Source organism: Lissotriton vulgaris, chromosome 8 (assembly GCF_964263255.1).
Source record: "Lissotriton vulgaris chromosome 8, aLisVul1.2, whole genome shotgun sequence".
Classification (NCBI taxonomy): domain Eukaryota; kingdom Metazoa; phylum Chordata; class Amphibia; order Caudata; family Salamandridae; genus Lissotriton; species Lissotriton vulgaris.
The window spans coordinates 358,872,727-358,898,714 of NC_141696.1; the positions used below are offsets into that span (position 1 = coordinate 358,872,727).

Below are 25,988 nucleotides of genomic sequence, written 5' to 3' on the forward strand. Positions count from 1 at the left end.
GCCTTACTAAGAAGGCAATACAAACTGGTCCTAAAAGCCCGCAAACGGGAAATAAAAAACTATCTCTGGGCCCAACTTCACGAGAGTACAAGATCCAAGGACAGCACACTGTTTTGGCGAACAGTCTAGTCCCCTTTCTTAGCGGACGCCACTGCTCCTTCTCATCTAGATGTGGCAGTACCCGCAGAAAAATGGGTAACCCATTACTCTCAGATTTTTGGGGACTTCATTCCAACGACTGAGGCCACAAGACTAGGGGAGGCAGCTCCCACTAGTGATAATATCTATCCCATCGACCTCCACTTTGATCTTGGGGAGGTGAACGCAGCACTGACTTCCTCAAAGACCGGGAAAGCTCCCGGTCCTGATGGAGTCCCACTTGACATCTTTGTGAATAATCTAGAATTATGGTCCCCAGTAGTCATGCAAGTCATGTCCGCAGCCTCTCAGGTCGGCCTAATCGACTCTTGGTCTACCTCTGTGCTTCTCCCCATTTTTAAAAAGGGAGACCGCGACAACCCAGCCTGCTACAGACCAATTTCCCTCTTGGACTCGCTGGGCAAGGTCGCTGGGAGACTCATCCTGGAACGTCTCCAGGACTGGGCAAAGGAGAATAAGATCATTACCGACCTCCAGTTTGGGTTCCAAGAGGGATTGGGCACTGTAGAACAGGCCCTTAACCTAACACTACTTATGGGTAAATATGTCTGGGCCAAAGGCGGTAATCTTTACCTGGTCTATGTGGACTTAAGTTCCGCATTTGACTGCGTAATCCACTCCAAGCTGTGGGAGATCCTGAGTAATTTGGGAGTAGATCCTCCAATTCTGAAATCTCTCCGAGAGCTCTACTCGGATGCCAAAGCATGTGTGAGATATGGCATCAATGGAGAGCTATCGGACTCATTCAGTATTACAAAAGGCGTCAGACAGGGGTGCGTCCTTGCTCCATTTTTATTTAATATTTACACAAATGGTTTGGAACAAGCGATGCTGGCAGGTAACAAGGACCTCCCTTGCATAAGCACCCGTCCAATCCCTGCATTACTATATGCTGACGATCCTGTTATTTTAGCGAGGACACCTAATCAGCTCCAGCTGCAACTGGACAAGTATTGTCAATATATGCTGTCTCTTGGCCTAAAAGTAAATAAATCCAAGACTTTTGTTATGCATATTGGCAAGAAAACCCAGAAATGCAAACCCCTCTATATCGAGAATACTAGGTTAGAAAGTGCTAGGAACTATCCATATTTAGGAATCCTCATTGATGACCAAATGTCCTGGAAACCTGCTATTTCCAGCAAGAAACTGCAGTTTCAGCGCACAACAACGGCGCTGACCTCTTTTTCAAGAAAGTTGGGCAAGCCCGCTCCGGCTGTGATACTGAAAATCTATCAAGCCAAATGTCTGAGTGTGGCGACCTATGGAGCAGGTGTATGGGGCTATGCTCCTACCACCGAGCTCCAAGTAATTGAAAATGATTTCCTGAAATATGTATTAGCCCTCCTCCGAAGCGCCCCCAATTACGGTACAATTCTTAAACAACAAGGGACCCCAATCAAGTCAAACAGGGACCTCGGGGAACAGTTTTATGGAAACAACAGTGGTCCCATGCTTATGTGATACAACAAAACAAATAAATATAGACGAAATCGCTTCTATATTTTCAGAAGGACATGTCCAGCCGGACAGAGGTCTTCCAGGTTTACTTAATAAACACAGTTCTTCAACAAATAAGATGTCAGGAATACCTTCCACAATGCCCCTGTGTGGTACACAAGCCTGTGCCCGACACTAACGGGGTGAACACAAGTGAAGATAGTAGGAAAGGTTCAAGGCAAAACAAACGTTTTTTCTGTTTACATATAAATTTGTACAGAAAATATCAAGCTGCACCATTACATAAAATCAAACAATCAGTTTTGGCACTACAGTGTATAGACTCCCCTTTTGTTGCCAAATCAGTTGCTTGTTTCTTAAAGACATGTATGAAAATTCGTTCTCAGCTAGCGGCTTCTGCATAGTAAATTTTTTCTTCGTCTTTGTGTGAATAACTTTTATCCCAGTGCCATACAGGGTACCATTGTAAAGTCGACTCCTTTAAAGATTAATTTAATGTTTACTGTATCAATCAGTCAATTATGCTCACATGGAAACTTTTTATAAACTGTTGCAAATATTTTTCTATAATGTACTTTTATGATTGTAAATTCAATCGAATAAAGTTTCTTTGAATTGAATTGAATATTTAGGATCCCAGAGGATTTGCAGTCTTCCATTGACGGTGATGCGTACCTTGGCTTGGTATAATAGAGAAAACTGTATGCTGGCTTTCTGAATTCTTTTCTTGTTTCCTGAACTGTCAGGGGCTTGTCTCCTTCATATTTGATTTCTAGACGTTCACTCGGACGGCATAAAGCGGCGTACCAATCCTTGAAATTTAGCAAAAGAGCAATTATAAGGCAGGCCTAATGATCTAGGCCTGATCAACAGAGAACATGGGGGTAAAGGCGTATCTCTCTCATATGCTTACAAACATTTCATTTTATCCACACAGTTTAATGTTCTGGCTATGGCAGTGGATTCAGGCATGCCAAGAATATGTAAACTGATGTGGAAAAAGGGAGATCCAGAGCTTACTTCCAGGACATGTGCCATATGCAGGGCACATGTTCCTTTCTGACATCCTAAGCACTAGATTGTCAATCCAATCATTTTATTTGTCAAGGAGCTCCTTCATGTGGTCAAACCTGTCAAAGTATCAGTCTCAAACATCTTGTTCCAGTAGAGCTCCCATGCCCCGCTCAGATGATTTGTACTCCTGTTGTCTTTCTAGCCCTGTTGGTCTTGCTGTTCGCCGAGATTCAAATGTGATTTTGGAGGTTATTGTCTTGTTTCCCCATGTTTGATGTGCTAAGAGTGGCTGCACAGTGGGCTGCCAGATTTGTTGCATGTGGCCGCTTTCAGCAGCAGGTGGTGTTCAACACTGGTTCTGCTGCATGGGCTTGGAGGTGAAAAGCCCACCAGGGTGGGGGAACACGCCCCACAAGCGTTCACCTCAATCACAACACAGCGTCAGATTAGTGGGTCTAATAAGGTAGATGGTGCAAATGTTATTTACTACAGCACCTCAGGGTGGCTCCTGACAAATCCTACCAAGGTGGTGGTGGGGGTGTTGAATAATCAGACTCAGCCCGAGCAGGTGTTGTGCATGTATGCCTGGGGAGTGGGAGAGAGCTTCCAGTCGCTGGCTACAAATGCTAAATGAATGTCCCTGGTCCCCATCACAAGGGCTGACACCCCAGGCCTGGGACTGCTGCTGTTTCCTTCTAGAGGGTTCCTCACCTGGTGGTTCAGAGTGAACCGTTCCAATGACTGGCACGGTCAGTAATAATTTGCTTAAGACAGGCTTTTGCCTAGAGTGGCAGAGTGGATGACAAAAAGATGGGCTGGAATTCTGCACTGAGCAATTGCTAGTGGTAAGACTATTTGCAAGCATTGCTTCCTTCACTTTTATGTAACTGAAACATCAGGACCCTGCCTCCTTTCAAGTGGAGAACAAAGAAGTTAGAGACAATCCGATCGCTCTGACCAACTATGTCTTCAATGCTTGTTGGTCTCCAATCAAAGGCCATTCACATTCAGTGTTTCCAAATACAGCCCTTAATCAGCCAAATAAACAAATGTAAACATCGAACCACAACATTCTGGAGACAAACAAGTTCTGGCAACATAAAAAACTGGAAACCAATGTTTTGGCAAATACTCTTCTATGACATCTGATAGTCACCCGGTGAATGGACCATTGCAGCAAAATCATCCCTCAAAAGTACAAGTAGAGTGAAGGATGCCAATACACTAATAAATCCCAGAAACTTGAATGAATAGTTTTGTCTCAATAAGGGGACGATGTTCTTTATATGCAGCTGAACTTTATCAGCAACAACCGGTTTATCAGGTAAATGCCCCCACTGCACCACTGGAATGAAATCTTCCCTTTGATGTAAGCTTTCATTTTAGAAGGTATGGGGAAGCTATTTCATTGCTCGCTGCAGTGCAAGAGCCCGGTTTCCAAAGAGCAATGCTTCAGGAGTCAGTCATTTAGTTAAATAAAGACCTGCATTACATGCAATCACAGATGAGCTACCATGCAATAGTATATTATTGCAACAGAGGCAAACTGCAAGACTGAATTGAAAATGGTTACCTTCCACCATGAAAAAAATATTTTCTGTCTAGGGGCGGAACTCAATGTGGAAATAGGCATCCTGCATAGACAGGTGCACAGCCACTTTACTACTCCCAACGTTACTATAATTTATACCAAAGAGGTCATATTCAATTTTTCTCTTTTTCATGCACTTGGCATGTAAAATGGGTGCCAGTGCTTTGTTTTCCTTTTTAATATGTTGCTGTATAAAACCAAAAATAAACACCATAGTCTATTTATCTCCTAGCACTTGTCATGTCCCGGTTTAGGAGCTTCATTCAGTGCCTATGAAATGCCCGAGGTGTAATGGAACTGGAGCCTGCATTCGGGGAGATGTCTAATTCATGCAGACGAAAACATGTAGGGCAAGGGTGCTTTGCAATTTCATCAGAAGCACCTTGATCAAAACAGTCACTTAAGCAGGAGAAAGCATGGATGTCTGTGAAGGAATCTTGTGGCTCAGCTGAAACCGATAGGACAGTAAATTAACAGTCTTCTTTCTACTCCCACTGCAAACCTAAAAATGTTCTGTATCAGTCCCATGAAGAAATATGTAAGTAGGCATCATGAGTGATAAGCAGATCTTTCAGCTGACCTGGCATAGCCTACAACATTAATTTCAGTTCCATCTTGAATCGGTTTCTCTAGACCACTGACAGTCAAACTTACCTGCAGAACGTCTCCTTTCATAATCATGTGGAAATACCAGGAGTAAAACCCAAGGTCTTAATTTGAATGAGGCATTCTCGACGTTCCCTTTCATCAGTATAGCCAATATTTACTTCAGAAACAAGCTTGTGTAGTGTACAGGGCAGGTGGGGACTTCCTGGAGAAGGCAAAGGAATCTGAAGAACTCACGGATGTACGTTTCTCTCACTCTAGCTCACAAAGAATCTTGACATCTACCCTCCCCAACCAGTGTCTTGTGATTAGGATATGAAGCTATTACAGTGGTTTTGTTATGATGGGATGATGATGGTGAGTGACTACTGTTTATGTCCTCTACCTGAACCTAAATCTGGATGGAGATAAGTACAAATGCAAGTGAGGCAGTTAATGAGATCAGCCGCATGATCCTCAGTCACTGATCCTGTGTATATTTTTTACCATCTGAATTAAATAAAGAACTCTCAAGAACATAAGAAAAAAAATCTTTTGATGTGATCATTACTGTTTACCTTATTGAAGATAATAGTTTCTCAAAAACGTTTAAGTGGTGCACCTTGACCTTTTTTCAAATCTTTCCATAGTTCATGTTTTGAACCTACACTGTGACAGTGGGTGTTTTTGAAGTGTGCACACAGACTGCCCCATGCACTAGAGGGTGGGCCCAAAAGAAAGATATTTCTTGGAGAATATTTGACTAGGTGCTGTTCTCTTGGGAATCCTCCACTGTTGTCTTTCCCTCTGAACACATTTTTTTATCTGTGTCAGTTAAAGTGTGGCCTACTAACCTCTCTCATGTAAAGTTGTGCTATTATGTGAAAACTCAAACGCTTGCACTGACATACTGTTTGTATGCGAGTGCAGTATTCATATAGCACGTACAGTAGTTAAGAGTGTGTGTGTGTGTGTGTGTGTGTATGTATGTATGAGTGAGTACTGAGGTCTGTGGGATCCATGCTGGAGGACTCTAGTTTGACATTAACATTGAGGATGAAGACAGCTTCCCCAGAGAGTGCCTACATTTTGCACTATGAGAGAACTCTTGAACTTGGGGTAGGTATGTACTGTTGAGATGTAATAGCAGAAAGCTGTCGAAAAGAACTTCAAAAAGTAGGATTGTGCAAACCATGAATTGCCTTCAGTATGAATGGGAGAATTATCAACTGGGCTCTACTGCTGGCTGCAAGTCATCCAACTTGAAGAACGTTGTGGACTGATGCGGAGGAGAGACAAGTAGTAATGTTAAAAATAAATCATTTTGTCAAGGGGAGAGAAGAGGTGTTTTGGGAGGGCATACAAGCTAACAGTCCTATTGATAGTGTTTATAGCATGAATGTTTGCTGTTGAATAGATTATGTGCTTAGTGGAGGCGGAGGCAGATCGACGGGAGGCAGATCGACGGTAGTACAGCCTCCAGATCAATCTTGGTGCTCACAATGATCTTTTTAAATTCAGAAAAATGCTTATAACCTAGCTGTACATTCAATATTAGAGTTGCCCCTTGCAAATCAGAAATACTACTGTCAAAGTCCTCGGGTATCAGTGCACTTTCCATATACTTTATATAATATTTAAAGAATCACTGGACTATATAGGTCAATATCAATGGTAAACCCACAAATGAAAATAGTGATAAATTACTGATAATGATCTGGACCAAAAAAATGCCACCGCTGATACGTTAAAATCAAAGCAGATTTATAAATGTTTTTTTTAAACAAGGTCAAGGTGCACCACTTCAGAGTTTGCATGAACTGATAACTTTGATGAGGTTAACAGCAATAATCACATTAGTTGTTATTTTTGTTCTTTAAGAGTTCTTTAATTGAGTTCAGTTGTAAGTAACAAATCACACACAGGAGCTACAGCCGACGCGTTTCGTCCTCTTGGGACTTCTTCAGGGCGAAGTGAAAAATAGGATAATGTCCTTATGTCTTCTCCCGTGACTATCAGGGTGCGTGGAAATAACTGTAACGATTTGTCATGCTCGATAGGGCATCCTGTTGAACAAAAAACTTCTCTGTGGAGGTATCTCGTCTGTCCGAGCCGTTATTATTCGGCAGTATATATCTATTTGTAGTCTGTACTGCCAAAATTCTCTTGGAAAGGTATTTCAATACTGTACTTGTAAATATCATCAAGGATATGGATGTTGATCCAAAGAGAGCTGGAACCAGGGTAGTGGAAAATGTAGGTTAAGTCTGGCTATCTATTGTAGGCTTGTTGTGAGAAAAGGCTGCTGCTACCTGACGGAGGAGGACGTTGTACTGCAGGTGGATATAGGAACCAGGGGATGCCTTAGCTCACTTTATTAAGAGTGCCTAAGCAGAAGGTATAATACCCCTTTTCTCACAACAAACCTACAATAGATAGCCAGACTTAACCTAGAACCAGGGTGTGACTTCAGCATGTTGATGGTGAACCCTAGCAAATGCAGGAGGACTGCTGTATTCTGGAGATGGGAGACAACAGCCTTCAACAGCAAGTTGTCGAGGTAGGCAAAGACTGGTAACCCTGATCATCGGAGATGAGCTGCAACCATCGCTATCACTCCGGTGAACACAAGAGGGGCCCTAGTAAGGCCAGAAGGGAACACAGCGAACTGAAAGTGCTTATGGCCCACTACAAACCGCAGGTAATGCCTATGGGCAGGAAGGACGGGAATGTGGATATATGCGTCCTGCAAGTCCAACGCTACCATCACGCTACCATCCAGTCTCCCAGGTCCAGGCAGACAGACAGAACTTGAGCAAGCATGAAAATATGGAACTTCTCCTTCTTGAGGAAGAAATTGGATAGGACAAAGGCCTCTGTTCTTCTTGGGCACCAGATAGTAGCGGGAATAGCAACCATGACCTACTTCTGACATATGCACCCGGGTAAAGCAAGGAGAGATGGTCCTCCGTGAGCCTGCCGCAAGCAGGTGACATGGCTGGAGGGTTAGTCAAGAAGGGGAGGGAGTATCTCTTTCGGAGAACCCATCAGTCTGATGTAACAGACCTCCAGTGGCGCAGGTGACGGCATATCCTGCCTTCCAGTAGGTGCCCATGATCGAAAGAGGGCAGACTATAAGGGTTTGGAAGCTGCTGCTGCTGGGGAAGGGGATGTAGTCTGACCTCTGGCTGCCCGAGCTACAGGTTCTTTGGGTACCGAAATCTCTGCCACACACAGGTTTGAAGAACAAGTTACTACTTGTGTAACGATATATCTGTAAGAGACATTAGTTAGTGATAGATTCCTTACCTTAGAATATCCCCAGACGCCAGACTGGATCCGGAAATTTTTGCGTAGCAATACCCCTACGCGTCGGTAGGCATTGTCCGCGGCTCCGCGTCCGTCGTCGTTCGCGCCGGAATGACGTCGTCTGAGTACTTAGACGCCGCCCATGCGCGCTGACGTCAGTTCTGATACACAGCTTTTCTGCGCCAGATACGCAGAGCCATGATAGAACCAACACTGGTGCCATGAAACTAGGGCCCTGTAAGGGGATGACCTTAACCCTAGATATCGGTTCGCAGAACGGGGAGGATGGGTGAGTCGGTAAGGAATCTATCACTAACTAATGTCTCTTACAGATATATTGTTACACAAGTAGTAACTTGCGCATCTGAAAGAGACACGTTACTAATAGATTCCTTACCTTAGAATAGATACCCCAGCAATACCAACCCCAGTGGTGGGACTGCGAACCAATAATCACACCAGAAAGTCCTGGAGGACGGAACGGCCAAAGAAGCCATCAATCTGGACTTGGCTGTCCAGGCAGTAGTGTCTTGCGAACGTGTGCAGCGAGGCCCACATAGCTGCCTGACATATGTCCTGCAAGGGGACTCCTCGGCCCAGGGCAGTAGTAGTCGCCGTGGCCCGAGTGGAATGGGCCCTGAGCCCAGCAGGAGGTTGCTTTTTAGCCAAGGGGTAGCACGCTTGATGCACAACACGATCCATCGAGAGATGGTCCGTTTGTGCACCGCCCGTCCCTTCTTAGCGCCCACATAACCAACAAAGAGTTGGTCATCCACCCGGAACTGGCGTGTGCGATCCAAATAGAATGAAAGCGCACGTTTTGGATCCAGACGGTGGAGCCTCTCTTCCTCCTTTGAGGGATGCGGAGGCGGAAAGAAGGTGGGCAAAGTGATAGATTGCCCGATGTGGAAGGCTGTGACTACCTTAGGCAGGAAAGAGGGTTTTGTCCGCAACACAACCTTGTCCGGATGGACAGAAAGGAAAGGAGTTTTAGAAGATAGAGCCTGGAGCTCACTCACTCTCTTGGTAGAGGTGATGGCAACCAGGAAAGCAGTCTTCAGAGTAAGAAGGCTGATAGGACAGTTGTGAAGTGGCTCAAAGGGAGCGCACATCAGAAAAGTAAGAACCAGGTTCAAGTCCCACTGAGGCATCACTAAGGGAACAGGTGGAAAAGTGTGTGTGATGCCTTTCAGGAATCGATTAACAACAGGGGACTTGAACAAAGAAGGTTGATCAGACAGCCTTAGAAAGGCTGAAAGGGCAGAAAGGTTGCCCTTGATACCAACTTTGTGGAGGGACGCTTGGCTGCCAGAATGATGTTACAGACTTCAGGAGGCAAGTCAAATGGCCTCAACTGTCGCCACTCAATCTCCAAGCATGGAGGTGGAGACTGGACATGTTTGGGTGGAGGACCGTCCCCTGCTGCTGCGACAGAAGGTCCTCCTGAAGAGGCAGACGAACCGGGGGATCGACTGAAATACTGAGTAGCTCGGGATACCAGTACACAAGGATGACTTGTGCCCGGTTGTGCTTGATCTTCTTCAGCACTCTGGGTAGAAGTGGTATAGGCGGAAAGGCGTACAACAGACCGCAGCTCCACTCGCGACGAAAAGCGTCTCCGAGCGAGTGCCGCCTTGGAAATTCCAACGGCAGAACTGATGACATTGCGCGTTCTCTTAGGTGGCGAATAGATCTAACCAAGGCTCTCCCCTCTGCTGAAAGAGGCCTTGCGCCACGTCCGAGTTCAGACGCCATTCGTGATCCATCATGCACCGGCGGCTGAGTTCGTCCGCCCTGTCGTTCAGAGAACCTGCCAGGTGTTGAACCACCAGGGTCACATCCTGATGTTCCAGCCACTGCCAAAGGCGCAGAGCCTCCTGGCAGAGAGTCCACGACCCCACCCCGCCCTGTTTGTTGCAGTACCACATGGGGGTGGTGTTGTCCGTGAACACCTGCACTACACTCCCCCGGATAGAGGGGAGGAATGCCTTCAGTGCCAGACGAATCGCCCACATCTCCAAAAGGTTGATATGGAGCCGGGACTCCGCCGGAGACCAGAGGCCTCTGATCTCCGCCTCTCCCATGTGGCCTCCCCAGCCCTGGAGGGACGCATCCGTCACAACTACGTGCTCCGGTTGGGAAAGGGAGAGGGATCTGCCACTGACCCAATCGCGGTCCGTGAGCCACCCCTGCAGCTGTCTCGCAGTGCCCTCCAAGATCAGGACATGGTCGGACAGGTTGCCCGGATGCTGGGCCCACTGAAATTTCAGGTCCCACTGCAGAGCCCGCATCCGCCAACGGGCGTGATGCACCAGAAGGATGCAGGAAGCCATCAGCCCCAGAAGCCGCAGCGTCAACCTGACCGAAACTCGGGATAAAGGCTGAAAGATTGGAATCAGAGCCTGTATATCCCGAATCCGCTGTTCGGGTGGGTAAACCCGAAACTGCGCCGAGTCGAGAACCGCTCCGATGAAAAGGTGCTTCTGAGAGGGGCACAGGTGTGACTTCGGCACATTGATGGAGAACCCCAGCTGGTGCAAGAGGTCTGCCGTAATCTGGAGGTGGCTGACGACTGTCTGGGGCGAGCCCGCCTTCAACAACCAGTCGTCGAGGAAGGGGAAGACTGAAACCCCTAACCTGCGCAGATGAGCTGCGACCACCGCCATCACTTTCGTGAACATCCGTGGGGCGCTGGTAAGGCCGAAGGGGAGCACGGTAAACTGAAAGTGCTCTTGGCCTACCGTGAACCGCAGGTAGCACTGGTGGGCCGGCAGGACGGGGATGTGGAAATAAGCGTCCTGCAAGTCCAACGCTACCATCCATTCTCCTGGGTCCAGGGCAGCTAAGACCTGAGCCAGAGTCAGCATGTTGAACTTCTCCTTCCGGAGGAAGCCGTTGATGTTCCGTAGGTCCAAGATAGGGCGTAGGCCCCCTTTGCCCTTCTTGGGTACCAGAAAGTAGTGGGAGTAGCAACCACATCCTACTTCTGGCCCAGGAACGCGCTCGATGGCTCCCTTGGCCAAGAGGGCCGAAACTTCCTCCTGCAGAAGCCGCAAATGATCCCCCGATACGCGGTGGTGTTGCGGTGGCATGGCTTGAGGGGTCGTCTCGAAGGGGAGGGAGTAGCCCCTTCGGACGATTTGCAGCACCCACCTGTCCGATGTGACAGTGCGCCAGTGGGAGTGGTGATGGCGATCCCTGCACCCCACGGGCGTCACATGGGTCGAAAAGCACGGACTAGGAGGGTTTTGAGGCGGATGCTGCGGGGGAGGGTGTGGACAGGCCTCGCAGTTGTCCTCGACCACCTCCACGGCGATTTCCACGGCCGCCACCGCGCTGGATGCCATCGCTCTGCCCAGTGAGTCGTTGGTATCCAGCCCACACCGGATAGAAGAGCGATGACGTCTCTTCGACTTCTTATGCTTACCTGACGACGACTTCGACCCGGAGCTGTGGTGGCTCCGACCCCGCGACCTGTCCCTCGACCTCCTGTGGGACCGGGCCCTCTCGCGGCGTGGAGCCGACTGCCAGAGTTCGAGTCGCTTGCGGGACCGCTTCCATCTAGCTTTCGAAGTCGGGGCTCGGCATTCGGGGAAGGTCTTGTCGTTGTGGTCGCCGCCGAGACAGTGGAGACACAGACGGTGTGGGTTGGTGACAGACATCAGTCGGTCGCAATCCTCACAAGGCTTGAAACCTGGCATCCCTATCGGCACCGTCCGGAGTCGCAAGACTCAAGAAAAAAATGATAAAAAGGGATCAAAAAGTCTAGTCAAAAAGTGACTTAAGTACTGCTTTTTCCAGATCTGCGCTTGCTGGCGCGGAAAAAAGAAGAACTGACGTCAGCACGCGGAGGCGGCGTCTAAGTACTCCGACGACGTCATCACTGCGCCCACGACGCCGACTGTAGAAGAGTAGGGTCTGCAATCCTATGATCACCCAGATTTTTTGCTTTTGTTTCACTGGTTTACAACTTTCTCTGGCTGTGGGCCTGCCAATCAGACCCACAGCCTAGCTGTTCTCTCACTAAATTGACATGTGTACCTTAAGTGCATTATTCAATTGGGACTGGGCCACCTTATCAGACCCTGTAACTCAGGGCATAGGTGTACCCAGGGCCTACCAGGGGCTGAAGCATGTATTATGCCACCCCTGGATGGCCATCTAAATCTGACACAACTGGCTGCACGACAGCTGGGGCAAGGTGGTGTAATCACCCTTTGCTGTAGATATAGTATACCTATATCTAACCCTAAAATGGACACACGGATTCCTATCAGTCACTCCTATGGCAGGCCTTGACAATCCTGAAGGCAGAGTGCTTGGAATCGTGTGAAATGGTGCTCTGGCATGAGCTGAGCCCGGTTGCAGCTTGCGGAACCAAGTCCAATAGCTGTTCCATGATAACGCATACCATATACTCTTAAGTGCATTATAATCCCCGCGGTTAAATGCTATCTCTGGTATTGCTTTATCAAAACATGTCGAGTAAGGCGTCATACGAATTGGAATACTAACCCCTCGCCAATTCTGGCGACGGGGTTAGCCTTCCACCCTTCTAGAGGGACACAACATGTATGTAACTGTGAACCCCGGTTAAAGTTAACTGAAGCCTCAGCTCCACAAAAAGGATGCTGCCACCACAGACACGAGTCTGACCTCCTGCTGCTGGGAGTCCTTCCAGCGAGGAGAGCTTGGACAAAGGGTTTCCTGTCAGCGGCGGTGCTAGCACCATCCCAGACAGGGTTTTGTGTATCCTGGGTAGGCAGGGCTTTACAGGAAGGTGACTGCAGAGTGGCACCCCGGTGCTCACTATGCATCTGCCGGCTAGAACCAGTTCCAGGGGCACACCAGCCCCTGGCCTGGGGAAAGTCCGGCATGGGAGAGGGGTGTAACCACCCCCCTTCCTGGTCCCACCCCTAGGGCAGGACCTAGTCGCGTACCCACCCCTTTCTTTAGGATAAAGGTAGGAGCGGGGACCCTTCCAAAATAGATCATCTTTGAATCCTGAAACTACTTTCTACGAAAGGAACTCAAGACTTCTTCTCAAGATTTCTCCCTTGTGACTAAGGAGTAGTCACCCTGCATCCGCAGGCACCATCTAAGAACTCTGCGGTTTGCTGCACGTCCTTCCTCCGGAATCCGACTGACCAGCTCGACGAGACCCGGCTTCCCTGGCACCTCTGACCTCTACCTACCTCTACAACTAAGCTGAGAACCGTAGGTGCGACGAGACCTCGAGGGACCGGCCATCATCAGGGCTGCACGACTTCTATCTAGCACAACCGCCGAGGGATCCTCTGGTGAGTGCTTTGGGGTCCGAGAAGCCCCGACCCTGAGCAGCTCCAGCACCGAAGTCCAGCCTCCCAGCATCTCCACGATCTGCGTGGGGCCCTTCTGCTTTTTGCTGCTCACCGCGTTGTTTGGCTACTAGCCCGCTGGCTTGTGGCCTTCTTAACGACGCCCGACGACATCACTGCTGCTGGTCTGGTTGCTCCAGACTGGCCCTTGCTCCCTTCCAAAAGAGGAGTACCCCGGACCCTCCTGGTCCACTCCAGACGCCATTTTGAGTCCACCGCGTGGGCTTGAATTTGCCAAGACTTGTTGCCCCAATCCTGGGTCCAGCGACGTCGACAGCTTCATCCATCGTGGGACAGCTCGCACCTCCATCCTGGTCGCCGACAACGCCTCCTGGTCCGTGAGATCTGCAGAGCACAGCGTCGCCCACTCACCTAGTCGAGGTGACTACCATCCGGTGCCCTCCTGGTGCCACCTGACTACTGGCTAGTAGTCACAAACTTGGTCCCCTCTGCTTTCAGGTGCCATCCATCTTCGATCCAGGCTTGGATCACTCGAACTCTCTTCACTGGTCGCCTGCCAGCAACTTCTTTCTTCAGGCTCCTGGTTCGTCTACGAGGATTCCCGACATCTTTTGAGACCTATGCAGCTGCAGCCCCTGGGCTAGGTAACTTCGGCATTTCGGTGCCCCAGCATAGCCTCACTATCCAAGTGTCAGGATCCACTGTCGTTTTCGATCTACCTTATCGGGTTCGCCCGAGAACACTAACTTTGCCTTTACTAGCTCCCATAGACTTTGTCCCACATCCCACGTGAGAGTGCACACTCTGCACCAGAGTCCCCTAGGCCTCCTACTAGTAATCTGAAGGTTCAGTAACGTAGTCCTAGCGATTCCAAAGCCTATTAGTACAGTACTTACCTGCTAGTAATTTCGCATTCCACTTTTAGAGTATATGGTTTTTCGTGCCCCTCGGGCATTTGTGTAAATTGTGCAACTTGAAGTATTTTCCTAAGAGTTTTGTTGTGTGCTTAGTACCCTGTCCTCATAAAGAGTACAGGGCTGTTGTGATCTAAATAAATACACTGTTTATTTTCATAACACTTGTGTGGTGTCCTTTCACTTGGTGTTCAAGGGGTATATGTGATGGTATAACAGCTTGCTTAACACGCCCTCTAGAGTTTAGCCCGAACACTGCTCGTATCCACGCTACTAGGATAGCTGGTCTATAAGGTTGACTTACAACCAATCATCAATAAGGGTTGTTGGACTGATCCATAGTGTTCACTAGAATAGTGAGCACTGCATATCAGGCCACCTTCTCACACCGACGACGGACGCGAAGCCGGAGACGACGCCTACCGACGCGCAAGGGTACTGCTACGCAAAAACTTCCGGATCCAGTCTGACGCCTGGGGTTATTCTAAGGTAAGGAATCTATCACTAACAAGTCTCTTTCAGATATGCAGGCTGCATAACTAATGATATATGTATTAAGCTTTCCTTTCCATTATGGGAATCTTCCGCTTTTTCATAATTTTAGGTGAGACAAGTTCACAGCATAACGAGAAGAATTTCTAATGGACATCTGTCTAACCTTACTTAGCTTCACCACCACATTTGAAATACAATGGTTATTTTCAGAATTTAAAAATGAACATATGTATGATAACACATGCATCACCAAGGGCAACAGAGTTACCTCATCACTGCCATGACCCTCAAACAATTAGAGTGTTAGCAGAGGGACAGTTCTCTTTGGGGGTGAAACTAGGTAGAAATTCTTTGCTTGCAGAAAGCTACAGCATGAACATGATTATTTTCTTTGACCCGTTTGGTCATATCCTAAAAAAGAGGTCTTGGGAATCATTCACTGCAAAATGAAAACGAAATAATCTAAAGAAAGAAGCAATCATCTTACAATTATCGTGAAATAGGAATTAACTTCATCTGATAGGCAAAGCTAACAATCACAAATCTAAAATGTGAATAATTTGTGAGACATTAAACATACATTAGCACACTAAATTAGACTTCTAATTTATAAAGATCATCACAGTCATGATGCCCTACTAAGATACATGCATGCGAACTCTGGTTCAGGGTTATATTCTACACATGCGGAAGGTTTTTAGGCCTGATCAGTCTGATGCCATATTAATCGGAGACATTTAGCCATTCATTGACCACACTCAAACTATAAACCATAAAACAGGAAGCACACAACATTAAAACAATGATCCGGTTAAACCAAAAAAGATATGTCTTGTAATCCTAAATGAATATAATGTTCAATTAAGCAGCAAACGCCCACTATTTTTAGATATCTAATGAGCTTATTCCTATTTAAGCAAAAACGCTCAGTTATTCTGAAAGTGTTAGACAATACTTCCTTCCTAATGGATGTCAGAAGACAAAAAATTACTTCTTGAACTGACAATGTAGAAGAAAAGACACCATACTATGCTTTCCATTTCCAGCAGCGGGCACAATTCATGAGAAGGTCTTAAAGAAAAAACACTTTTACAAAGCAGCATTCAGCTTGACAAGAATACAACAGTTTGACTTCAATACATTTAGATATTTAACTATATTTGTTTTTTTTAGATACTTACCTGGAGGAGGAGTCAGGTAAACACTGTTGCAGGTTAACAGTTTCTTTACAAATTGGAAATATTCTAAGCTGTACTGCATACGATTGTGCATGAATTGCACGTTTTGCTTTCGGACACTTCGCTCAATGGCTGTTGGCATCTTGATCTGATGGGGTTTTGTGGCAAGAGCAAGTTCTGAAATATATTTTATTATTTCAATGTCTTTCTCTACTGTGTCCATTCGTTCATAAAAAAGAATGTATGCATTCCACCATCTTTTTTGGCGTCTGTATGACATGCGCTTCATCATATGATCGAACACTTCCCCCATGTACTCTCCACCAAAGCACTGATTTTTCATTTCTTCATCATCATCCATTTTACACTCTGTTACATCTCCATCATCAAATTTGTACCATCGATTTTTCTCACCGTCACCACCATTCCTCTGAATTATGTAAGAATAATAATGTCCACCACTTGCCTGACCACTATGCACTAAAACACCAACAAGTCTGTATTTAGTGCTTCCCGACTGGTCTTTATCAGTTTGTTCATTGGGGATCACCTGAGGTTCGGGGTTTACCTCATCTCCCTCCAACTTGGCAACACCTGCAACAGTATAAGGTTCCATATCCAATTCCCGTGGAAATTCAAAGTAGTCATTGAACTTAATTGCACATTCCCTTTCCCAGTCGTAGTCAAACCTTTTTAACTGAATAGCAAGAACTGGTGGTAGCTTTTTAATCAGCAAGCGCTTCACTGTATCAACCTAAAATAAAAAGAAATAGCAGAAGTATTTAAAACCATTTTGATTATTTTGCTAGATCTGTCGTCCTGCTCTGAATTGAATTTTGCTTACAAATATTTCAAGAACTGCTGTGTTCGTGTCCTACTGTTTTGTAGAATTCAAAAGTAGTACCAAGCAGAATTTAAGTCAACATTGATTATATTAACATAATTCTGTAGCAGTGTATCTTCAAATAAGGTGTAGTTTCAGTATCCAAATAGCAAGTATTACAGAAAGTAGCAAATCAAATTTAGCAATCATCTTCACAAATGTTCTTTCCATGAGCAGTTGACAGTGTTTTTGTATTTGCAAACTGAACCATATTTAACACCTGTAGAAAAAAAGAGAAATTACACTTCTGAATATGTTTTTGTTGGGGATCATGATCTGTGACACGTGGGCAGTTATTTCATCTTTTTTCTAGGTAAGTAAATGCAAAAGCTAAAGCATCTATCAAGCATAATAATTAGTAAACACGTATGCGAGTGTTGAGATTTTTAGACATAGCAACCATATAACATGAACATGTGTAAGGAAGGAAGGACAATATAATTTTAAACTCCACATAAATGCATTCTTGAGGGCAAGAGTCTTCATCTTACAATGGTTACATGATTCAAAAGTTGATGTCGTTAACTGAGCTAAAGTCAAACTGATGTTCCACCAAGCTGCAATAAATGCTTCAGGCAGAAAGCTAGTCAGTAAACACGTAAAAATGTGTGAGATACCACCAGAATCACATACAAGGCAGGCTCATCCGACTTCCTCACAATTATGTCAAGTGTCACAATAAAACAAAACGCTGGTGTGACTTGCAAGCACTTCTTCCTCTTTGCATTTGCCAAGATCCAGGTACAGAAGTACCCCATCGCAAAGAGGAGTACAGGAAACACTGACCACGTAACTGAACGTCCTTTGCTGAGAAGGTGGTGTGTACCAAATCCACCAGCTCCTTTTCAAGATCACTGAAATCATGTTATTTTTTTGTAGCACCACCTTTCATCTTTCTCACATGAAACCATCTATACATTTTCAAAGTAATTTGTATGATTTGAACAGGTGGAAAGGCATAGACAAGATTGTGTGTACAAGGTACTCAAATTAGATTCCCAAGAGCTAATAAGAGAAAGACTGACAGAGCAATAATTTGTCACGGTAAGCGAAGATTTCATATCCATTAGAATGTTATATTTCGCTGGACTTCTGCAGGGAGATATAAACCTACGAATAAATACCAGACTAGCACAATAATTCATGAACAGAGTATAAATATATTTTTGGGGGGATAAATGTAAAGTTGTAGCAAACCTTATTCCTTACCCATCCAGCTACATTACATTATAGTTAAATAAAATGGGTGTAAGGAGTATGGAGACGTTAGAAGAGGCCTGTTCTAATCATCAAAACTCTCATTTGCTTTCATCATCATAGACAGATCTTTCTTTTGAATCAGTCTGAATCTATTGATAACTGTCAGAGCTCAGCTCCCCTCATTTTCTTTCACTTTCCTCCATCACCTGTTTTCCTCACTATCCATTCGTTCTGATCGACAATAAGTAGACTATCTTTGCTCCCCGTTTTAAGGAATACACATCTACCAAAACAATAGTGAGAGTATAAAGAAACTTCAACCAGAGTAAATTCCTTTTGATAAATTATATGGTCCAACTCATTTATACGTTTCAACACCCTTTTTAATTTACATTTCTGTAGGGAAGAATACACCTTCTCCTTTTAGTATTAAATCTGTTTTATTGACAGAATAAAGAGCAAAGAACAGGCTTAAAGTTGCCTACAACCCAGCGGGCCGGCCAGAGAAAAATACAAGTGTGCAGTCAATCAGTAATAGCAACAAGGCTCCAAACGTTAAACACAGCAAGCCGCCTACAACCCTGCAGGGCCGGCCTCGAATAAAAAAGGAGGAAGGGTGTTGAAGAAGTTAAGTGCTAACACTCCTATTTGTTAGATCGGCTGAGGGCCGTCAAACGTCGCTGGAGGCAATAATCTTTACATATCAGTCCCAGTGCAATAATAAAGCCCCTGAAAGGGTAAAGGGAGTGCGCCCTGTCCGAACGTCCATTGCAAACACTGATGGCACACTATTAGGCACCTCTTACCTCTTAGGTAGGGAACAAGAGTGGCCTTGACATATGTTGGAGTGCCACTGTGGAGCAACTGAGACATGCGGTCTTGTAAACTCTAGAAAACAAAAATAATAACACATAGCAAAAAACCCCTAGCCAAAAACAATCCGCCCTACCTCCCCCCTGACCCTCCCACCACCCCTGGTCCATGTCCACCAATTATCTACAGTCCCTCGCGTATCCCCCCCCAGTCCCCCCTCTCCTCCTGATACATATTCCTACTCCACATCTGTAAGACGTAATAGTCTGAGGTAGCGTGGGCAAGTGATCTCATTAAATTCGGAGGCCAATAAAGACAGGAAAGATCGCCACAGCTCTGCATACTTGGCGCTCTCTCCAGCACTAGACAACAAGAGTTTTTCCATGCCAAGTACCAACCAAAGGCGGTGGAGCCATCCCTGATGTGTGGGAACCTGCGGAGAGCGCCAATGCGCCAAAATGTTCTGCAACGCTGACCTCAGTGCAATCGCTATCAGTCGACCCCTATCGCAAACCTTAGCTTCATGCGTGGTTTCCTCCCACTCCATATGAACTGCTCCAGTTCAGATTGCACCCGTTTTATCCAGCCCAGAGGTGGTTGAAGGGGATTTGTGCGAAACAGATACAAAATTTGGGGGAGAACAGTTATCTTGACCTCCGCAACCTTACCCAGCCGCGACAATGGGTAGTGTCTCCACCGCCCCAGCCTGCGCCGTATTTTCTGTCGTAGATGGGTATAATTGAGGTTAACAGTCTCCGACAGGGAGGGAGCAAGCTGGATCCCCAAATACAGAACCGCGTCTGTTGCCCATTGAATGGGGAACTGAGCCTGCAATGTTTCCCGGGTGAGCGTTCCAGGGAGAGGTCGAGGGCCACCGATTTGCGCATGTTAACTTTAAACCTGGATACGCGGCCAAAGGTCTCCAGGTTATCAAGACACGGACGAAGGGAGTCCATCGGACGGGAGAGCGAGATCAGAACTTCATCAGCATATAAGCTTATCGTGTGGACATAGCCCATTATCTTGATCCCCGTCACTCGCAGATCAAGTCTCATAAGTTGCGCCAACGGCTCCATACAGAGAGCAAAGAGCAGAGGCGAAAAAGGGCACCCTTGCCTCGTACCTCTCTTGATGACAAATCTGGCAGAGGTATATCCATTGACTCGCACTGCGGCAGACGGAAATCTGTAGCAGTTCATCACTCAGGTACAGAACTTCGGGCCCAACCCAGCCTTCCGCAGAACCTTCTCCAGGTAGGGTCAGTGGACCCGATCAAACGCCTTATCGGCGTCAATGGCCAACATCATGTACTCCTGGGTCGTGCGAGTAGCTTTTTCTAGAAGATGAAAGGCCGTTTTGGTGTTATCGGAGGTTTGACGCTCTGGTATGAACCTCGCTTGGTCCGGGTCGACAAGGGCCTCCATATGAGGCGCTAATCGGGCGGCCAAGTTACCCGTATAAAATTTAAGATCTACATTGAGTATCGAGATAGGTCGGTATGCTTCACACAGCTTGTGGTCCTTCCCTGGTTTAGGTATCACGGCGATGGAGGCCTCTTACCGGGGATAGGCCCCCGACTCTGAGAAGGAGTTAAAGAGTCGCGTGAATATAGGAGCAACTTGGGCACATAATATCTTGTAGAAACTTGCCGGGAAACCACCGGGACCCGGTGATTTCGCTAATTTCAGGCGGGAAATAGCTGAAATAACCTTCTCCGGCCGTATATCTCGCTCTAGATGGTCTTGTGAGAGTGACGGGAGGGGAACGGACGCCAGGAAGTCAGACTCCTCCCCCATCCGCAGGAGGGTCTGCGGAATAGAGCTTCGTGTAAAAGTCGCTGAAGGCGCTTGTGATGTCATGATCCTCCATAACCCGCTTACCACCCTCCCTTAGAATCTCTTGGACTGCCTGCTGTTGCGTCATCTCTCTTAACTTATGTGCAAGGAGACTCCCACACCGATCTCCCCCAGTGTAGTAAGAGTGTTGCAAACGCAGCGCCGCGAATTCCGCTGGGTCCTGGTCGAGAGCCGCCAGCTGTTGCCGGGCCGCTTTCAACTGCCTCCAGATCCTAGGAGCCTCCGTCCTTTGATGCATTTGTTCAAGTTCTCTAGTTTTCTGTGTGAGCTCCTCCCTCTTGCCCTCACGCTCTACATTTTCCGCAGCCGATATTGCAATGAACTCCCTTCGGAGAACGGCCTTCAGCGCAGCCCATTGTGTAGCAAGTGTAGTGTCTGTGTTGCTGTTATGTGAGTGTGTCAGGTTCCAGCAAAGGTTGTGCAACGCTTCAGGGTCAGGTCCCACCTTTAAGTTTCGGAGAAGCCTTACTTCCCCTGATTATCCTTTTAGTTGGTCTCAGTTAGCGGCCAGACGATTTACTCGTCACATGCCAATACCAGTATTTAGACACCCAGCTAGTCTTGTTAGCGGAGGTTGGCGTTCTAGTGGTTGAACGCTGCGGCCGTTGACGTCTTGCGCGCGCTCATGTTTAGCGTCGCACTTCAACTGTGTAATTTTCCTGAGAAGACCTCTCTCTAGTTGTGGCGCATTTTCTAAACCTTTGAATACTTCGAATCAACGAGATAGCTTCTCGTTTCTTTGTAGCTCGGCACTCTTCTCGAGTGCAAATTTGTTTCCGGCTGTCTCAAGGCAGAAGAATCTGGCAGCGGCATTCCTGATGAGGTAGTAGCTGTTTCGAGCATTCCTTGCACGCTCGAATTTACAAGGTACTCACTTTGTCTAGAAAAGAAGACTTGTCGTTATTTCAAAGTACAGTACTGAAGCAGTGGAGTTGCTCACTTTTCTTTCGAAGTCAAGTCATACCTACTGGTTTACACAAAGACTTTGAGATAAAAGATAAGACGATTTCCATTCAGAACCCTCTAGAAGAATTCCGCTAGAGTTCACTATAGTCTGCTCTGCAAAGGCTTTCATGTGGGTTCCAGCTAGACCAAGGTTACCAGCAAGTAGATATAAATATATATATATACTTATGCTTACCAACTCTAATCAACCAGCAGCAGAGTCTACAGTAGAATTCCCCTTATAAGAAAGCAAGTCAAGAGCAAAGACTATTCGAGTTGAATCTACCAAACCAGTTTCCATAAGAGAGAGGCAAAACTCCACCTATAGTCAGGTAATGAGCGTTTAGGGAGAATTAGGTTAACCCTAGGTTGCATTGGATGTTCGTAATTGTTTGCGTAATCTTACAGGTACATGAAGAGCCTCAAGGCCGAGTAGTGAAGACAAATGGGTGGCAGTCTCTCTTGTTTCTCCCATTCCCCTTTCCCCCTCGTTTCTGAATCCAGAGAGATCTGGTTCAGTGGCGTGGGGGAGTTGGGAACTATTCAGCATATACTTCGGACGTTTCGCTCCTGTGGAAGTCTCAGTTAAGGTACGAATCTTGAAAGAGAGATAGTCCGCAATAACGCGCTGTATCTTGGTGGTAACCTCATTCCTGTGTAATAGCGACTCCCCAAGACGCCAAACCGTGCGTGCTCGTTGAGTAGCGGGCAGAGCGAGGACCACAGTCACTGGTGCATGGTCGGAAAATGAAGCTACCTCATCTCCACCTTGGTGACTAGTGCTCGTGTGGGAGTAGACGCAAGTAGGTAGTCAAAGCGCGCATATCTTGTGTCCATTCGAGTAGTAGGAATAGCCACTTTCGCCCGGGTGAAAGCTACGCCATAGATCCTGTAAGTCTAAATAGGATATGCGGGACAGGCCTTCCGCAGAGAGAGGGCCCGTCTGGGAGGTGCGCTGACACTCTAATCCGTATGTTGTGGCGCCGGGACCTGTTTTCCAGGTCCTCGACGTGTGCTTGGAGGTCTACCTGTTTGTCATGGATCGGAAGTACCTCTTGCTGCAAGGCCGCAATCTCGGCGTCCTTCCAGTCGCTTTTATGTTCCAGATCCCCCATTCTTTCACCAATACCATCCATCTCCCGCTGTACCTCTCGGATCTCAGAGGTGAATTCTTGTTTGAGTGTTTGAATATCATCCCGCAGGGCGGTAAACAGATTCATGAAAAGCTTTAGTGATGGGTTCCAATCCCTCTCCCGTCTCTGGTTTCGGCCTCGGGGTTCTCGCCGCTGCTGTAGAGGCTATGGAGTCGGTTGGCGAATTGAGGAATAAGTCTTTAATGGTTGTAGGAAGGTGGATACCAGCCTATGGTTACCCCAGATTTTTTGCGTAGTGTTTAGCTGGTTTTCGACTTAGTTGGCCTGGGATCCTGCTAATCAGGGCCCCAGGCTATCTGCTCTCACTGTAAAATGGACTCCATGTACTTTAGGTACATCTTCAATTGTATATTGGGTCACCTTATGAGCCCCTGTACATTGTACTATAGGTACCCAGGTCATAGGTGCATCCAAGGCCTACCAGGGGCTGCAGCATGTATTATGCCACCCCTGGCTGGCCACTCACATTGACACAACTGGCTGATCACTCAGCTGGGGCAAGGTCGTGTAATCACCCCTTGCTTAGGTGTAGTATCCCTATACCTACCTTTACATATAGACACATATATACCTTAACAATCCTGGAGGCAGAGTGCTTGGTTTTATGTGAGATGAGGCTCTAGCATGAGCTGAGCCTGTCGGCAGCTTTCGGAACCATGACCTTATAGCTGTTTTAGGATATTGCCATACCATATACTCTTAAGTGCATTATGAACATCGCGGTTAAATGCTAACTTTGGTTTGGCTTTATCAAAACATGTCGTGTAAGGTGTCATACGCTTTGGAATACTACCCCCTCACCAGTTCTGGCGCCGGGGGTAGCATTCCACCCTTCTAGAAGAAGAAGACCTGTTGATCCCACTTATCCTGGTTAAAGTTAACCAGAGCCCCAGCATCACAAAATGGATGCTGCTGCCAAAGACACAAGTCTGACCTCCTGCTGCTGGGAGTCCTTCCAGCGAGGGAGGCTTGGACAATAGGTTTCCTGTCTTGGGAGGTGCTAGCACCACCCCAGTTAGGCTATAGTGTATTGGAGCAGGGAGGGCTGAATGAAATGAGACACTGCCTGGGGCACACAAGGTGCTCCATGCATAGTAGAGTTCAAACCAGTGCTGAGGCACTCCAGCCCCAGCTCTGGCGCGAAACTGGACAAAGTGAAAGGGGTGTAACCACCCCTTCACTGGTCCCACCCATAGGAGGGACCTAGCAGGTAATTCTGCCCCTAAATTTGGTACATAGGTAGGAGCGGAGGAGTCCCAAGACTTTAGATTAATCCGGACTGAAACTTGAAACGAAACTCTAGACCTTCGACCTTCTACTTGAAGATAGAAGACTGAAGAATCCCCCTTGTGGTCAAGGAGTGACCACCCTGCACAAGCAGGCACCATCAAGCGATCAACTGTTTGCTTTGTCGTCACTCCCGCCGGAGCCCGAACACAGAGCCTGACAATACCCAGACTTCCTTCAGCCCGATCCACAGCCACAGAAAAGCTGAGACCCGTGGAGGAGACGCGAGACGTGGGACCGGCCATCTTGGAAAGCCAGCTAATTGCTTTCCGTGCAACTTTTAAGGCACCCTCGAAGTTGTGCATTTGGGATTGAGAAGCCCCAGCCACGAGCATCATCTGCACCAAAGATCATCCCTCCACACTCCTCGAGTGCTGCGTGGGGCCTGTTGCATTTTCCTGCTCGACGCATCTGTCCGGTCACTTGCCCGTTAGCTAGTGGCCTCTGTGACGACGAAACCTTGAATCTACACCGCTGGTCTGGTTGCTCCAGACTGCCCTTGCTTCCCTGAAAAGGAGAAGCCCATCAGACCTTGCTGGTCTGATTAAGAAGCCATCTTAGATTCCTGCGTGGGTTGCCTTAGCCAAGGTTTGTTGACTCCAATCCGGAAGCCGACACCGCCGACAGCGAGATCCTTCGTGGGACAGTCCGTGCCCAGCTCCTGGTCGTCGTCGACACCTCCTGGTCCACGTGGCTGCAGAGACAAGCTTCACGACATCACCTGATTGCTTCGCAACATCGCCTAGTTCCTTCCTGGTCACTGGCTAGTGACCCAGACTGTCCCTTCTGCTTCCAGGTACTCTTCATCCTCGATCTGTCCTTGGATCCAACCGGACACTTCGCTCCTGGTCGCCTGCAGCATCTTTCTTCGAGGCTCCATAGGATTCAGCGACGAAACCCGACACACTTTGACACCTATGTACCCGCTTCCTGTGGGTGAGGTAACGCGAGTACTTCGGTGCTCCTGTGGGTATTGACTATCCTAGTGTTTAACTTTCAAGTAGCTTTCTCCTAGTCCACCTGGAAGTGACCTAAAAGAACTAGTTTCCAATTCTTTCGTTCCCATTCTAACTCTATGGTAACTTGCGTGTGTGTAAAGACTCTGCACACGCCTCCCGTGGGCCTCCTACTTCCTATCCTTTGGTAGTACAGAGTAGCCCCAGCGATTCCCTAGGCCCTAGGCCTATCCTTTGTTTGTGACGTGGTTCTTATACCAATATTTTAGTATATGGTTTGACGTGCCCCTAGGGTGATACTGTATATTGTGCAACTTATTGTATGATAATTAAGTACCTTGTTATTTACTTGTGCCTCCGACTTCATAAAAAGTTCAGAGGGGTTGTGTTAGAAATAAATAATTATATATTTTATATAGAACCTGTTTAGTGTCCTTTCATTTGGTATTAAAGGGGTTACATATGGTAAAACAGCTGGCTTCACATGCCCTCTTGAGTTTAGCCTAAGACTGCTTTGTCCATGCTACCACTAGTATAGCTGATCTATAAGGTTGACTTTACAACAATCACCATAAGGGTTGTTTGGACTGATACAGGGTGCCCACTAGAATAGTGGACATCACATATCAGGCCAACTTCTCACAATGGTCTTGTCCTTCCTGGTTCTGGAGGTGGACATAGCACTCCTCGCGCCGCCTCAGGCTATATGTAGCCGATCTCCCAACGCCGTCGTCGTCAGCCTCTCCTCGGTTAATATCAACCGCTTAACTGTCCCCGAGCAGTCAGGGAGGCAGTGGGACGGCTAGGAAACGAGTTCTGGGCTTGACAAATCCTCCCCGGGTCCCCGTCGTCGTCAGATGGAGGCACTTG

General features: G+C 47.1%; 1 protein-coding gene across 4 annotated transcripts in view; it reads right to left on the reverse strand.

The window, feature by feature from the left end:
* USP9X (ubiquitin specific peptidase 9 X-linked) overlaps window positions 1–25,988 on the reverse strand; it is a 1,749,911-nt gene that overhangs the window by 284,197 nt on the left and 1,439,726 nt on the right. For all 4 annotated transcript variants that reach the window (XM_086934127.1, XM_086934125.1, XM_086934124.1 and 1 more), the window contains one exon: window positions 16,028–16,778. In XM_086934127.1, the coding sequence (XP_086790253.1) occupies window positions 16,028–16,778 (751 nt within the window). The remainder of the gene's footprint in view (window positions 1–16,027; window positions 16,779–25,988) is intronic.